This window comes from Urocitellus parryii, chromosome 8 (assembly GCF_045843805.1).
Source record: "Urocitellus parryii isolate mUroPar1 chromosome 8, mUroPar1.hap1, whole genome shotgun sequence".
NCBI lineage: Eukaryota > Metazoa > Chordata > Mammalia > Rodentia > Sciuridae > Urocitellus > Urocitellus parryii.
In genome coordinates, this window is record NC_135538.1 from 70585879 (window position 1) to 70602701 (window position 16823).

General features: G+C 37.7%; 1 protein-coding gene across 1 annotated transcript in view; it reads left to right on the plus strand.

Annotated features, from left to right (window-relative positions):
* The window catches only part of Rragd (Ras related GTP binding D), a 40900-nt gene extending 24503 nt beyond the window's left edge, over positions 1-16397 (plus strand). The window contains exons 3-7 of the mRNA XM_026411226.2: positions 3315-3514; positions 4513-4627; positions 5748-5890; positions 10516-10664; positions 16071-16397. Coding sequence (XP_026267011.1) covers positions 3315-3514; positions 4513-4627; positions 5748-5890; positions 10516-10664; positions 16071-16222 — 759 coding nt within the window. The 3' untranslated portion in view covers positions 16223-16397. The remainder of the gene's footprint in view (positions 1-3314; positions 3515-4512; positions 4628-5747; positions 5891-10515; positions 10665-16070) is intronic.
* The last annotated feature ends 426 nt before the right edge of the window (positions 16398-16823 follow it).

Here is a 16823-nt window from a genome sequence, read left to right on the forward strand (position 1 = left end):
ATTTCGAGACACAATGTCTTAGTAAAAACTTACTTAAATACTGTATTGTGCTAATATAGCAATTTGCATTTATGGAATTCAAATTTCCAATCAAATCTAAAGTATTTATTATATGACTGTAATTTGGCTAAAATAAGTACACTTTTTAATTTGGTTTTAATGTTACCTGAACATGAAAAGCAGACCTTCTGTTTGGCTTATTTTAGTTTTGTTTTAAGGTTTTTGTTTTGTTTGTTGTAGGTCAGAGAAAGGTATAAATAAGAATGCTTGAATTCATCTTTTACAGTTACACTTTAAAAATGACCAGGGTGTCTGGGGGGGGGGGGCATAGCTCAGTGGTAAAATACTTGATGAAGATGCTTGAGACCTTGGGTTCGATCCCCAGCACTGAAAAAGAAGTAGGAAAACTTTGTTGAGTGCTATCATTACCAAAAATGAAGAATAATCTAAAAGCCAGAGTCAGAGCCTATATACTACTTTTTTCATGTTTGCAGGAATCTTCATGATTATGAGCATAAAGGGAAATCAGATTTTAGGGAAGTGGCTCTCGACAGCACTTGGATGTCCTTTCCATTATTTCTAAGCAGCATTCTTTTGGTCTGACACCTCATGTTTTTATTTTTTGACTGTGAATTCTCACAATCACAGGATTTCCAGATAAATATAGCCCCAAGGAGAAATTAAGTCCTCACAGAATGTTGTGAAATAAAACCAAATGAAAGCAAGAGTGATTTCCCACAAGCTCAGTGTAACTCTCCCACCCCCAGAAGAGACCACAGAATGTCCCTCTCTTCCTGAAGACTTTGGATTCCAAAGAATTTCCACTTGACCCTGTTGGTGGTGATTGTGACCTACCTGCCTGTAATCCTAGATTTAATTACAGAGTAGAAACTAGACAGTATGTTCTACCTTATTTTTAAAATTTTGTCATAGGAAACAATAACAGTGGGAAAAAATCATTTGCAATCCTCTGTTCTAATAAATGGAGAATTTTCTTCTTTCTAATGTCAATTTTAGTCTTTTTTTTTTTTTTCTTCAAAGCTGGGAATTGAACCCATGCTAAGCACGCACTCTACCACTGAGCTATACTCCCAGTTCCTCCTTTTTGGCCCTTGAGGCTCTATGCTATTTTACTAGTTAGCTGGTCATGAGACCATTTTATAGGCTTGGCAAGGAGTTTAGACTGGTGGTTTCTAATATTTTGAGATGTGATCCTCTCTAGACATTGGGTTACTTTGCTTATAGACCTGTTCCCTTAACTTCCTGTTCAGTTAAAGATGAAAGCAATAGTACTCTTTTGTGTATTAATATAATGCAATAACATTGCACTCGTTTTAAGCACATAATTTAACGGTATATGCCATGTAACCACCTTATATTCAAGACTGCATTTCTATACCCACAAAGTTCCCCTTGGGCCCTTTCACAGACCATCTCTGTAATGCACAGACTCAGTCAAGCACTGAAATGCTTCTTGTCACTGGTGATTAGTTGCTTTTTCTAGAATTTCAACCATTGGAGCTGTACAGTAGTAATGGTAGTTTTTATTTAATGCTTAATCTGCTGGCCCAGTGTCTGCTATTTGCCTTTCATTTTGAATAACTCTTCAGAGAGTATGTGTTCTTTCTTCATAGTACCTTATTAGTATATTTAATATTTTGATTTACCTAGAGACTAGGGCTGCATTTTTATTGATTTAGTTTGGAGAACAGAAGAATGCCCAAAACATCCTGTTAAATTGGCTTTCTGTATTTTCCAGATTTGAAGTCATAATGGGGGGGATGAGCGTGGTTGTGAAAAGTCCTTTAAATTCCTTTTTTTGCAATAAAAACAAGACCAGTCCACATCCTTCAAACTGGCAATAACTCAGCTTCTGACAACACCAGGTGTTTGCAAGGGTCTGGCACCATCACACACTGCCTGGTCACGTTCAGGGTGCTGTGACCTGCCGAATCAGCCTGCAGGGTAGTGTGTGTTCGCGTTACCACTGTGCTAACCACTGAGAAACATTTGGAATGTCCATCAACAGGCAAGTGTGTGATAAATTGTAGACCATCCATTACATGAAATGTCACAGAGTCCTTACAAGGAATTATGTGCTAGAGTTAATGCACTTAACAGAGATGAAAGCTCCTGGATATAATGTTGAATGAAAAAGGCATACATACAACTTGATAGTTCTGTAAATTTTTTTGTTCGTTGTTTTGTGGCACTGGGGATTGAACTCGGGTGCTCTATCACTGAGCTACATCCCCAAACCTTTTTTTTATTTTTATTTTGAGATAAGATCTTGTCAAGTTACTGAGGCTGGTCTGAAACTTGTGATCCTCCTGCCTCAACCTCCTGAGCCACAAGGATCATAGGTATGCACCACCTTGCCCAGCCACTTCACTAAACCTTTAAACAATGTAAATGAATACTGTCTGTTGTTTGGGGATGCAGATGTGTATGGTGTAAAGAGATGAGTGAAAATAAACACTGAACTCTCGGGAGTAGTTGCCTTGAGTGGCTGGGTAGTGGGCTATGTTGGGAGAATGGGGAGAAATACACAGAGCTTTGGTGTTAATGCTTTGTTTTTTAAATAGTGATTGATACACAGGTATTTATTACATTGTCATAATAGAGAAAAAAATAGATCGCGCTGTTTGGAGCAATTACTCCACATTGGGGGTCCATGAGCTTTCTGTAAGGGGCCAGATAGTAACATATCTGAGGCTTTGCATACTGTACTGTGTCTGAGGAGCTTCCACAGAGGAAAGCGACTCAACTCTGCCTTGTGTCATGAAAGCAACCTCAGACTACATGCAGACAAATTAGATGGCTGTTCCAATGTAAGTTCCTTATAAAAACCAGGTGGGACCCTGAGGACAAGGTGGGGGCTGTGGCCCAGGGTATGCTGACTTTGCTCTTGTCCAGCGTTTCTAAAATTATTCTCTAAGCCCATTCCCAATTCTCCTAGTAATCCCTGTTGTGTCTCCATCTCTAATGGTTCCTCATGGTTCACCAAGAGACTTGGAAGGTGGGGAGGACAGTATATTGCAGGGAAGGACTGAGGTGGTGTGAGGTCATTTCTCTTTCTGAAACTACAACTCGGATCTTTTGTGTTCATCAGCCTCGGTTATAGCTGCCTAAATCAGCTGCATTTTGTTAGCCTTCTCTTCTGTTTGTTAATACAACTTAGGTTTTCAAACTTAGATTCCACGAAACCAGGTTCTAAGGGGAATCTTTGCAAGACATTCTGAAGGGCAGTAGCCACGGGGTAGGCTCGGGAGGGTGGAGCAGCCTCCTCTCACAGGCGTTGCCTTTGTTCCCAGGATGACTACATGGAAGCCCTGGCCAGGCTCCACCTCACGGTGACCAGGGCCTACAAGGTGAACACCGACATCAACTTCGAGGTGTTTATTCATAAAGTGGATGGTCTGTCAGATGACCACAAAATTGAAACTCAAAGAGATATTCACCAGAGGGCAAACGATGACCTTGCAGATGCTGGATTAGAAAAAATCCACCTCAGGTGAGAACAGAAATCCCTCAGGGATCCTAGTCAAGGATGGGAAAAAGCAGGTTTGGGATCCACATTCACCACTGTTGGCTTGGAACAGGCTGTAAATTTACCTTCTTTACCTGTTTTGTGCTATAGACACTGAGATAGGACTTAGGAAAGACAAGTTTTGCACATGCTAATTATTATTATTATTTTTTACCCCATTACCGGAGATTGAACCCAGGGGTGCTTAATCACTGAGTCACATCCCAGCCCTTTGTTTATTTTTTATTTTGAGATAGGGTTTCACTAAATTGCTGAAGCTGGCTCTAAACTTATGGTTCTCCAGCCTCAGCCTTCCAAGTTACTGGAATTATACATGCTAATTCTAATCCTTAGTGAAAATAGTGTTTTATTTTAACACATGGTCAAAGCTAAGCTTCTTCCCTCAGGTGAAAGAACATATACAAAACCTACGAATATAATCCAGGAAGTTAATTGATGCTAAATTTTACAGTTCTTGATAAATATGATAGTATCTATAAACATAAATAAAGGAGTAGTCTAAAAATAATTCATCTAGAAATACCTACAGAGGAAAACAACTTCTTCATTCTTTGGTGGTGTAGTACACAATTCATTTTGAAAATTGGAGAATAAAAAAAGTTACATGATTCATTGTCAATAATTTAAGTTACTAGGCTAGACATTGAGAGGCTTGCGTAAAGACTATCAGGTGCAGATTCTCTTGCAGAATGCATGGAACCTGGCAAAGGCAAATAGGGATGCATTTTTAAGCTTGCCAGTCAGCAGAATAGAACAGGTACAGCTCTGGCACTTGGGAAGGTGATGGGGAATGGCTTATTAAGACATACTCATTTTTTACCAAGGTTACTGTAAATTCTGAAGGGTGTAGTTTTATGTGTTAGGATTGTAGATACAGAAGGGAGACTATTGGTGTTATACCATAGCTTAAGCAAACTATTCTTCAAAGGGAAATATGGATGAAATATTGTTTTCTCTTTCAGCTTTTATCTGACCAGCATATATGATCATTCAATATTTGAAGCTTTTAGCAAAGTGGTTCAGAAATTGATTCCACAACTCCCAACTCTGGAGAATTTGCTAAACATCTTTATCTCAGTAAGTAAATAATTTACTCCTGTTATAGTCATTTGAAGAATTTCAGAGGAACATTGCAAGAGTGAAAAGGGTCTGTCTTCTGCTTGCTCTTACATCATTTCAAGATCATTTAATTATGATTTTTGAAGATTACTCCTTGATATTGTTCAGTTTTGGAGTTTAACTCCCAAAACGAAAATGTGTTACTTCACTGGCATAAGTAGAGTGTTTATTCAAGTTGAGGGCATTCATCATCATTAATAGAACCCTACCAGAGATAGAGAGCATAAGGCTTGCTGTATTAGTCAGGTTTCTCTAGAAAAACAGAGTCAACAGGAAGTATAATTATAAAAGTGGGACTTATTAGGTTGGCTAGTGGGATCAGAAGCTGGATAGTCCACAGTGGCCGACTGCGGGCTAGAGAGCTGGAAGAACCAGTAGCTGCACAGTCCAAGAGGCTGGAACCCCAGAACAAGAGGGATCAACGGCTTCTGGAGAATCTGCTTTGAAATAATGAAGAAGTGAGAGTTCAATCCTCAAGACAATTGCAGCAGCAATCAAGAACCCTTTCAAGAGGAATCCAGCTTGCATATGCCATCTGCTTCTTTGTTCTTTCAATTTTTTATTCCATCAAAGCCATCCTATTGGTTGGTGCTGTCCATGCTTAGGGAGGGTCTCCATTTTAGTTGGCTATCCCACATGCCAGTCATTCCTAGACACACCCTCATTGACACACCATAATCCTCTTGATCCTTGGCATTTCTTTATCCAATCAAGTTGACAATTCAAATTAACCATTACACTTGCTTTTGGTGATGACTCCTTCTTGAATAACTTTTTATTTGTTTAACACTGTATGAATTATGTGCCAAAAGAGTCCTAAGAGTTAGGAAATAGTGCCCAATTTGTTTACCTACAATAAATAATTTGTAGTAACCCTCCTTTTCATCTCTTCTGTAAGTCCATTATAAAGTTTAAGATAATAAGTTTAAGTTGTAATGCAGTGGTGCAACTTAAATTATTTGTAGCTTAATTTTTGCTCATTTATATTTTATATTGGGGCTGGCCTATAATTTTATGTAAACTGTACACAGTTTGAAGTCAGCTATCACTTTAAGGCAGCATTTTTTTTTTGTTTCAGAATTCTGGAATTGAAAAGGCATTTCTATTTGATGTGGTCAGTAAAATTTACATTGCAACTGATAGTACTCCAGTGGATATGCAAACCTATGAGCTCTGCTGTGATATGATAGATGTGGTTATTGACATCTCTTGTATTTATGGGTAAGTAAAACGCTCATAAATGGCAATTGAGCCATCTTTTCCTTTCATAACTTCTTAGGCACTTTGCATTTATCTATTTGACTTTAATACTTTTGTTTCAAATGACCAAGGTCTGTAAATAGACCACTTAGCATGCAATAATAATAACAAACAACTATTGAGCAAATGCCTGGCATTATGCTAATAACTTTATTGCATGCATCATATAGTTTAATTCTCAACTATTCCATGAGACAGGAATTACTTACTATACCCTTTTTACAGATGAGGAAACTAAAGTTTACAGTGGTTAAGTTTCTAATTGATGCCCCCATTGTCAATAAGGAACAGAAATAGAATTTGAACTCGAGTCTAAATGATTCCTGATCCTCTGCTAAAAAATCTGTCAACATCTGTGGATATAAATTAATCCTTAAACTCTGAAGAGAAATGTCATTAACATTTCTATTAATACTCTTTGTTACAGAAAATAACTGCTGAGTTTTTTTTAAATACACTTTTGATTTTCTGTGGCCAGCAAAGAATTATAAAACTAAGCAAACGACATTATCTGCTTATTATTAGTAGTTGTATGGTCTTGTGTTCTTAGAAACGTTTTATACACTTAAAATAATATCAAATAAACAGTGAGCCAGGTGCAGTGGTGCATTCCTATAATCCTAGTGTCTCGGGAGGCTGAGGCAGGAGAATACCAAGTTCAAGGCCAGCGTCAGCAAAGAGTGGGGAAGATTTATTGTATTATCAGAGATAGAAACAGTTCTAAATTAATTATACATTTGCCAAACAAGTCTTGTATAGATTGAGTGTGAACTAGCTGTTTCTTAGGACGTTAGGATGTTGCTGTGGATACTGGACCTTAGGTTGTCGTCCTGTCGTGGACGAGCTGAACCTCTGTTCATCTTCCTCTGCACTCACTGCCTGTGACCTGCCTCTCTTGGTACTCTGCCTCCTCTGTCAACTTCTGTGAGAGTGTCAGTCGGTTTCTGTCTTCCACTGCCTAAAAATCCTCTGCTCACTCAGTTCAGATTCCCTTGACTGTCACCCCCCAACTCCTGTCACCCCCCCAACTCCTGCACACACAGACACACAACACAGTCCCTTCCTGATGGATGGGGTAAGCCATACCTCGAAAGATTGTGGTGAGGGTGGAACCATTAGGCTCACAATGTGCCTTGACCTGGTAGTTCCTGGATAAACTGTAGCTACCATAATTTATTACTGCTGTTATTATTAAATGCTTTAAAAATAGACCTTATTTCCCAAAATTACTAGCTTGAAGTATCCTATTATTTTTAAGCCATAAGTGGATGACCTTGAAAGAGCCGTGGAGCTGAATGAACCCTGATTATGGTCTAGATTGCTGTAGTAATCAAGTACAATGAACAACACAATTAATCTGGCACATATTTAATGACATGCATGATCATTATTGTGCCATATGGTAATTAGATGTAAGTGGTAAGTTGTTTGTGTAAATGCTGTTAATCAGAGTTACTTTTATCCAGCTAAAACAAACTCGGTGAGGGAGGAGGCTAGCAGGAGGAAGCTGGGCTTTACCATCAGATTTTTTTTCTGTGGTGGAGTGCAGTGTTCCTGAGAAACACAGGATTCAGGAAGAACCAGTCTGGGTCACAAATGATTTGTGGGCACTGGGGTTTCTTTGCTGGAGCAGTGAGTCTGCCCAGTTAACCAGCAGGGGGCGGGGTGGGGATGTTTGTGGAGACTATGCCCTGCCCCCTTAGATAGTCTAGGAAGGAAGTGGCCCTGTAACTGGAGGACTTGATCCTCTTTCCCAGCTGCCCAGTGGAAAGGACCCGTGTTGAAGGTGGTGCCTCGGGAATCTCACCTCAGGTTCTGCTCAGAGTTCTACACACACACACACACACATATTCTCTCTCTCTCTCTCTCTCTCTCTCTCTCTCTCTCTCTCTCTCTCTTTAAAATTAGTTCCATTTGTTATGTGTATTCATTGCTTATAGATGAAAACTTGTAGAACTTAGTTGTAGTTGCAAAACTTCACCAATTTCTACTTGTAATTTTACGGATCTTTTTTGGTTGTGTTTGTTTGTTTTGTGGTACTGGGTTGAATTCAGGGGTGCTCTGCCACTGAGTTATATTCCCAGCACTTTTAATTTTTTTTATTTTGAGACAGGGTCTCATTAAGTTGCTGAGGCTGGCGTTGAACTTGCAATCCTCTTGCCTCAGCCTCCTGAGTTGCTGGGATTATAGTGTGAGTCACCATGCCTGGCTTTTTTTTTTTCCCCCTAATTAGTTTGTTGTTTTCTTCCTTTTTTCATTGTGAAATTAATATATATTATAGTATGTATACTTTTATGAAAGCATAAAGAATAAAATTAAAATAGCCCATAATCTTACCACCTTACATTTTTTTTTTTAATATTTATTTTTTAGTTTTCGGTGGACACAACATCTTTATTTTATTTTTATGTGGTGCTGAGTGCCCTGTGCATGCCAGGCAAACGCGCTACCGCTTGAGCCACATCCCCAGCCCTATTTACATTTTTAATATATTTTATTATTACTTCTCTGTGTAATTTTAAGTATAATGAGATCACTTTGTACATATAATTTTATAACCTGTTTTTTAATTTAACATTATTACCTAAGAATTTTTCTGTTTTTTTTTTTTAAAGAGAGAGTGAGAGAGAGAGAGAATTTTTAATATTTATTTTTCAGTTCTCGGCGGACACAACATCTTTGTTGGTGCTGAGGATCGAACCCGGGTCGCACGCATGCCAGGCGAGCGCGCTACCGCTTGAGCCACATCCCCAGCCCCAAATTTTTCTGTTTTATTAAATGCTATTTATTAATAGACAAAATATTTGTTATCTATATATTCAAATGTTATATTTACTTGAAAATTTTAAATGCAGTTTTCTTCATTGGGTAAAACATTTTAAATGTTTCAGTTTATTGCTCTTAGAACAAGAGCTTATAAGCAAGAGAAATTCAGTCTCCCAAGTAGCTTAGCTCAGACTTAAATTTACTTTTAAGTAATCCTGTAGAAACCAGTTTAAAATACTTTCAAAACTAAAAAAGAAAAAAGAAAAACAAAAAAACCCCTCCATTTCCTTTAAAATACTCTATAATTCAGGCTCATCGTTAAATCAAGCCTTTCATCCTAGCCCCTGTATATTTACAAAATTAAAGCATTGGCTTTTGATATGAATCAGATCAGGTCTGAGGTCCTGGCTCCACCTCTGTCACCAGCTTTGTCCAAGTTGTCTTTCTTTCTCCAGTCTCAGTTTCTTCAGTGTCTAGCTTAGAGGATTTTTCTGGCAGAAATTGGATAATGCATGGTCAGAACTAAGAATGGTGTGTATCACATAGTAAATGTTTAATAAATGCTAGCTCTTAATGTGAATTTAGCACAATTCCAGTTAAGTGAAAATACTGGTCAGTTATTCGTAGACTTAGGAAGTAAATATATATCAAAATGTATACAGCTGCTGATAAAAGGAAGGCTATGGAACATGTCCTTTACCTATGATGGAAGTATTCACAACTCTTTGATTATACCAGTGTCTTTCGCGGGTTCAGTTTCTGTCATCAAAACCATCTTAATTATAACAGCAGTTAAAACTCTTTGTACTGGGGCTGGGGATGTGGCTCAAGTGGTAGCGCGCTCGCCTCGCATGCGTGCGGCCCGGGTTCGATCCTCAGCACCACATACCAACAAAGATGTTGTGTCCGCCGAGAACTAAATAAAATAAATAAAAAAAAAAAAACAAAAAAAACTCTTTGTACATTTTATAGATTCTCAGCTGAGAACCATTTATGCATATTTATTTACTTAGGGAACTTTGAAGTAGTTGCTGTCAGTATATAGGTGAGGAAATTGTGGCTCAAAGAAGTTACTAAATTTGTCCAAGTTCATATGATAAATAAGAGAGCTGGGTATAAATCCAGGTTTTTCTGTGTCTGCAAACTACACCTTTTCTTAAGAAAATAGACCAACATATTAATTTAACTATTTTGAAAAAATTTCAAGCTACAGGAAATCTTATATCCATGTTGGGATTTACCAGTTGTTACTAATTTGCCATGTTTATTCTTTTTTCCTAATTCATACTCTTTGTGTGTTTTTGCTGAACCATCTGACAGTAAGTTTCAGACCTTGATTCTTTGATCTTGGCCACTTGAACATGTATCTGTTAAGAACATGGACATTCACTGCAGGACCATGGTTTAAGTAGCAAGTGAAGCAGATTTAGCCTGGCTATATTACTCTTGTTATTTAATACATAAACCCATATTCAGTTTTTACCAAACATCCCAATTCTGTCTTTTATAGCAGTTTTTCCCCTTGTTCAGGGTTCAGTCCAACATTTGGCTGTCATGTCTCTTTAGACTCTAAATTGTTTTTCAGCCTTTCTTGGTCTTTCACCAGATCATGCTTTTGACAGCCTGGCTATTCTACCATGAGAAAATAAGAAGCCCTTGGCTGTGGAGGGGAGAAGAGTTCACTGAGATATTTTGCTGAATGGCACTGCAAGTGTAAATGACATAATTTTCTCTGTGTTAAAGCTGATCTCTATTACTGGGTTGCAATTTTTAATTCTTTCTCAATGATCAAATACATTTTGATTTCTGTCCCCATTTAGTCTCAAAGAAGATGGAGCAGGAACCCCCTATGACAAGGAATCAACAGCCATTATAAAGCTGAATAATACAACTGTTCTTTATTTAAAAGAGGTGACAAAGTTCCTGGCTCTCGTTTGCTTTGTCAGAGAGGAAAGCTTTGAAAGAAAAGGTAATTTTTTAAATGTGATTTAAAAGAAGCATTTCAATTAATTCTGCCTTCCTTGCTTGTTGAATGTGAGTGAATGACAGCATGCCCTTGAAGCTTCCAGACTTTAGTCACTGGCCCTTTTGGCAGGCAGGCCTCAGGTAGTTCAGAGATGGTGGGGTTTCACTGAACCTGCCTGCCCCCTAGTGGTGTGGCTGTGATTGCAATGAAGTGAAGTAGACCTGAGGATTCAGCCAGGGGCCTGAGCATCTCTGAATGGTTGCACGGTTCCCGGCTGTGTCTGAACCAGGAAAGGACTCCCCAGCTTGTGCTACCGGTGGAGACTCTCCCTCAGTCTCCCTCTGGAAGGTCTAGGTGACAGTGTGACCATTTGGTCTCTTCATGTAAAGGAGGGAGCAGCAAGACATACAGCGTTAAAGCTAGACGGTATTTGACTTTTTTTAGCCATTAAAAAAAGTATACTCTTTGTGATGTTGGGAAGTGGGTTCTAGGGATTGAACTCAGCATGCTCCACCTCTGAGCTATATGCCAATCCTTTTTGTTTTGTTTTTTTTTATTTCTTACATACATAGTGGAGTGCATTACATTCATAATTATCCATTCACAGCACAATTTTTCATAACTATATATAAAATATGTTCACTCCAAATTATGCCATTATACATAACCTCTCTTTTTTTTGCATACAATTCTTAATATACCTTTATACCACCATTTATCATATCTCTGTTTGTATATAAATTATGATGACACCAAATTCACATCTTCATACATGTATTTTGTATAATGATGACTGTCTCCTTCCACCATCTAGCTAGTCCCCTTCTCCCTCCCACCTCTATTCCCTATCTAGAGGTAATTTTCCTCCCATGCTCTCCCTCCCTATCCCACTTTGAGTCACACTCCTTATATCAGAGAAAACATTCGGCATTTTTTTGGGGGGGGGGATTGGCTTATTTTTTATTCTTTAAAAAATGTTTGCAGTACTGGGGATTGAACCCAGGGGTACTCTACCTCTGAGCTTCCTTCCAAGTCCTTTTATTTTTCATTTTGAGATAGGGTCTCATTAAGTTGCCAAGACTGCCCTTGAACTTGGATCCTCCTGCCTGAGCCTCCTAAGTAGCTGGGATTATCTGGTATTATAGCTGTGTGCCCGTGTACCCCACCTTCATAAAACTAGGTCTTCAAAACACAGTGATAGTATCATGATTCCAAAAAGGGAAAATCCTGCTTCAAAATAAAAAAATAAAATGGACCAAGGATGTAGCTCAGTGGTAAAAGGGTAGGGGTGTTATGGTGGCTTCTAATGCATATTTGCAAAATGTCCATCAGAAAGATTGTATGGATTTATGCTGCTAAGAAATAATGAGTGTGTTCAGTTTTCTGTGTTCTGATTTAAGAAGTTTACTATTGAAAACTAGTATATTACTTAAATTTGTATTTTCTTGCTTCTTCCTGAAGCTGTGTATTTTTCCTGTTTACTATGACTGACCAAGTTTCCTTGTTTCTTCCCCCACCAAGAACTTTTAATTAAGTGATATTCATCCTTTAATTTTTGTTTCCTTTATTCTTGCTGAAAGCAAGAACAGATAATATATTAGAGTCATGGAATTTTGAAGATAGGACTATATATTATTTTACATATGATTTTACTCAGAGCCAGAAAATAAAAGCGACTTTCCCTGGAACTTCCCCAACCAGTGGGCAGTCAGGGACTTACAGAGCCGGTTTTATGTGTGAACATGTGTTTTTAACCACTATATGCCTATTTTGTTGGTTAAAGTTATTTCCCAGATTTATTGGAGGTTGATATTTCACAAAGCTAAGAGAAAGAGAAGTAATGCAAATAGTATGCCTGCTCTTCCAAAACCACATAGGCCAATGGCAGGTTCTAAAGTTTAAGGAGAATTACAGTCCCTACCTGGGGATCTTGTTTTTTTCTTTCTTTTTTTTTTTTTTAAATAAAGGTTCAGATAGATATTATTTTAGTTGTCAGTGGACTTTACTATTTATTTATTTATTTATTCATTTATTTATTTGTGTGCAGTGCTGAGAATGGAGCCCAGTACCTCACATATGCCAGGCAAGTGCTCTACCACTGAGCCACAATCCCAGCCCTCTTGTTTGTTTTGAAATGATTTTAGATTTAACAGAAAAGTTGTAAAAATAGTACATAGTTTTCATATACTCCTTATCCACCTTCCCCTCACATCTTACATGCTAAAACTGAATTTTCAAAACTAGGAAATTAATGGCAATATAATACTATTAACTCAACTATGGACCTTATTCAAATTTTAACAGTTTTCACACAAATGCTCTTTTCAATCCCAGAATCCCCAACTTGATTTAGTTATTTTTTTCTTCTGATCGTTTCCAGTGTGTGACAGCTTCTTGTTTCTCATGTCCTTAACTTTTCATTATGTAGAATGTCTGCTGATTTTACACAGTGGAGATTATGCACTGGACAAGAGCACCACACAGAAGTGATGTCTGAGTGCTACTATAAGTGGTTTGGATTGTTGTTATGTCTTGTTACTAGAATGCTAACCTTGAGCTTGATAGTGTAGCATCTCTCCTGTTTTCTTTTTTTGGTACTGAGGATTGGATGCAGGAGTACTCTACTACTGAGCAATATCCCCAGTCCTTTTTATTTTTAACTTTGAGACAGGGTCATGCTGGCTTTTAATTTGTGATCTTCCTTCCTCTTTCCAAGTTGCTATTGTTTCAGGTGTGTGGCTTCTCCTTAAACTTTTGCCCACTGACTTTAATATCCCTCTATGATTGGGGAACTAGATTTAAGCAGGAGTTTATTACACGGGTCTTCCAAAGTTATTCCTAAACTATGACTGACCAAGTTGCCTTGTTTCTTCCCCCACCAAAAACTTTTAATGAAGTGGTGTTCATCCTTTAATCTTTGTTTCCTTTACTCTTGCTGAAAGCAAAAACAGATAATATATTAGAGTCATGGAATTTTGAAGATAGTGGGATCATTTGACAACAAGCAGATTTTGTAAAAATTTATGAAGCTAAGTGGAAATAAATGAGTTTTAATGTAATAACTAAGAATATAAGAAAATGGGTACATTTAATGTTTGACCTTGTCATATGTACTTTTTTAGGGTGGCCAGTCCATATCTGTCTTCTTGGGACCAAAGGGATTCCTGGGACAGGAAACCTTCAGTGCTGATACTGGGAAAGTCCCAGGTGAACACAATGAGTTGATCACTCTAGCTACCAGGAGTATCTTTAAAGAGAATTTAGTGCTTGTAATGCATGGGATATTTGGTTTTGTTATTCTTGAGTCCTGTTGGTGCCAGTAATCTACACTTGACTTTTTCTCATGTTGGTTTCCTTCTGAGTTTTTATTAATGACCTGGTGATGGCTTTAAAGGAAGAGGTAGGCATCTTGGGAAAGGTTAAAAAGTAAGAAAGTCTGAGCTTTCCTCAGGATGTTAGAATAGAACTTATGGGAGAGGAACTTGGGTTTGTTAGTTTTTTTTTTTGTTGTTGTTGTTGTTATTTTCTTCGAGTTCCCTGAATGTTTTTAAGGTGCAGCTAAGGTTGGGAACTGCTGCTGAATCTGAGAAGGTGAGACTGTATTAAGTGTGGATGGAGGTGATGGTAGTATTTATGCTGTTCACATCTCTGTTCTTGTATTTTCAACTGCCTTTCCTGATAGGGCAGATCTAGCAAACACTTTTTATGAGTGCTTATTTCATTTAAAAACCTCACTTGTGAACCTTTTAAAACTAACACGACAAGATTACTGTCTCATTTTGAAATGGGTGAAGATGAGTGAGTTAAGATTTCTCAAGATCTACCAATAGGATGTCTCTAAATCTCCTCAAGTCAATCATTTAATTGTACCCTTTGCTTGGGCCAGATTCCTTGAGCTGAGCTTTCTTTCTGTAAAAGTTTATTGTACATATCAGCAGATAATTTTGAGATTGTTCTCACATTTCCTAGTTAGATTTACACTAAAAAAGAGAATTTCTTTGCTCCTTGTTTATTATTTATTACTTTCCCCCTGATTGACTCATAGGTCTTTTCTTGAGGAAATCTGCTACAAATGGGTCATACTGCACTTGTAGGTCATTGTTTCTGCAGCAGCAGCAGCAGCAGCAGGGACCACTACCTAGACTTTCCCTCTAGAAGCTGAGATGGTTTCCCTCTAGAAGCTGAGATGGCTGTCCCCTTTGCCCGTGCACTTGCAGTTAGTTGTAATACAGAGTTGAAGAATTTCATCCTTGACTGGAATTCCATTTCTTTCTTTGATGGGGTTCTGGAAGCATCACATGAGAGATGGAAATAATTGTTGGACCAGTAAATTTAAAGATGGCAAATAGAACCAACCACTTTATCTTTGGTATAAATATAATGTTGCTTTCAACACTTTTACTTTTGAGAATGAAAAATGCTTCAGATTTTGGATTATCTTTTATTCTGCTATATTTTCACACTGCTGACTTATTTATAAAATCATAAACAAGATTCTCTTTTACTATTTCTCCATTTAAAATTTACTTATTATTGAAAAGCTGAACTTTTGTGTCATTGGTTACTGAGTTCCTGAGCTTGGAGCAAGCACGAGGTGACTATTACCGTTCCAGAATCAGGCACTTTGCTTTCCCTGGGGCTTATGAGAATGGTTTAAATATAATAGATATTCAGTAAAGATTGATTGATTAGGGCTGGGTATATAGCTCAGTTGGTAGAGTGTTTGCCTTGCATGTGGAAGGCCATGGGTTCAATCCCAAGCTCCAAAAAAAAAAAAAAAAAAAAAGATTGATAGATACTGTGACTTTGATATCTCAGCTGCACTTCAAATCAGGGTCTGCCTCCATTCAGAGTCAATTTACTAATGCCTTTTGGTATTATTATTTCTTAGTTGTATTAAACTTTAATTCTGAAAGGTTAAAAAAAAAAGTGTGCAGTTAGATGGTTCTTAAAATCTTTGGGGCTGGCACACACCTGTTATCCCAGTGACTTGGGAAGCTGAAACAGGAGGATTGTAAGTTCAAAGACAGCCTCAGCAACTTTGTGAGACGCTATCTCAAAAAACAAAAGAGCTGGGGATGTGGCTCAGTGGTTAAGAGCCCTTGGGTTTAATCTCCAGTTCCAAAAAAAAAAAGAAAGAAAGAAAGAAAAGAAACTCAAAATACTTTTGAGTCATAGATGCCTTTGAAAATGTGGTATATACAATATACACTGGAACCTTTCCTCAGGAAAAATCTACCTTCACAAGACTGCCTGCAATTCCCACAGCCCAGCAACAGACCTCATGGGGAAATCTGGCTGTGAGGTTATAGCTGCTCCTCTATCACCCTCTACTGGCTCGTCCTGGTCATGGCTGACATGAGATTATTTCTGCATGGCATTTATAAATATTTTTGTTCTCTTCTCCAGGGCTTATTGACTATAATTTTCATTGCTTCCGGAAAGCCATACATGAAGTTTTTGAGGTGAGAATGAAAGTAGTAAAATCTCGAAAGGTTCAAAATCGACTTCAGAAGAAAAAAGGAGCCACCCCTAATGGGACCCCTAGAGTGCTGCTGTAGGTGAGGTTTCAGGAACATCTTTTGAAACCAGACCTTTTTGATGAGGCTGCTGCACCATGTTGTACTAAAGAAAGAGGAAGAAGATTGGTACACATGACATGGATTCGTTGTAAAAAAAAAAAAAAAAAAAAAAAGTTCCTGCAACCCTCTTGATTTTCTCTTTTTTAAAAATAAAGTAAGCACTTTGAAGCAAAAACTTGTATATTAACCATGAAGTGAAATCCCCTGTACTTTCATTACACAAATGTAAACTTTTATGGTGGATAGTCAGAAAAATCCCATGTGAGAATGCCAGGAACTATACATATGTTGCACTTTTTCACTTTTTTTTTTCCTTATTGAACTGAACTTTGACTTTTCTAAGATCTTTTCTGTACATGGTATCAAGAACATGCCTACTGAAGTCCATATCCATATAGCAGAAATTAATCCAAAATGTTAGCTTGGTAATGACTTTTTGTAATATTTGGGGTCTTTACTACTAATTATTGAGGGAAGTAATTTTTTAATGGAGCTGGAATAGATTGGGGCTGTAAGTTCCAGGAGCAATAAGAATTATTCCTTAATACAGATATAAGCAAGATTTTTGTAGAATAATATT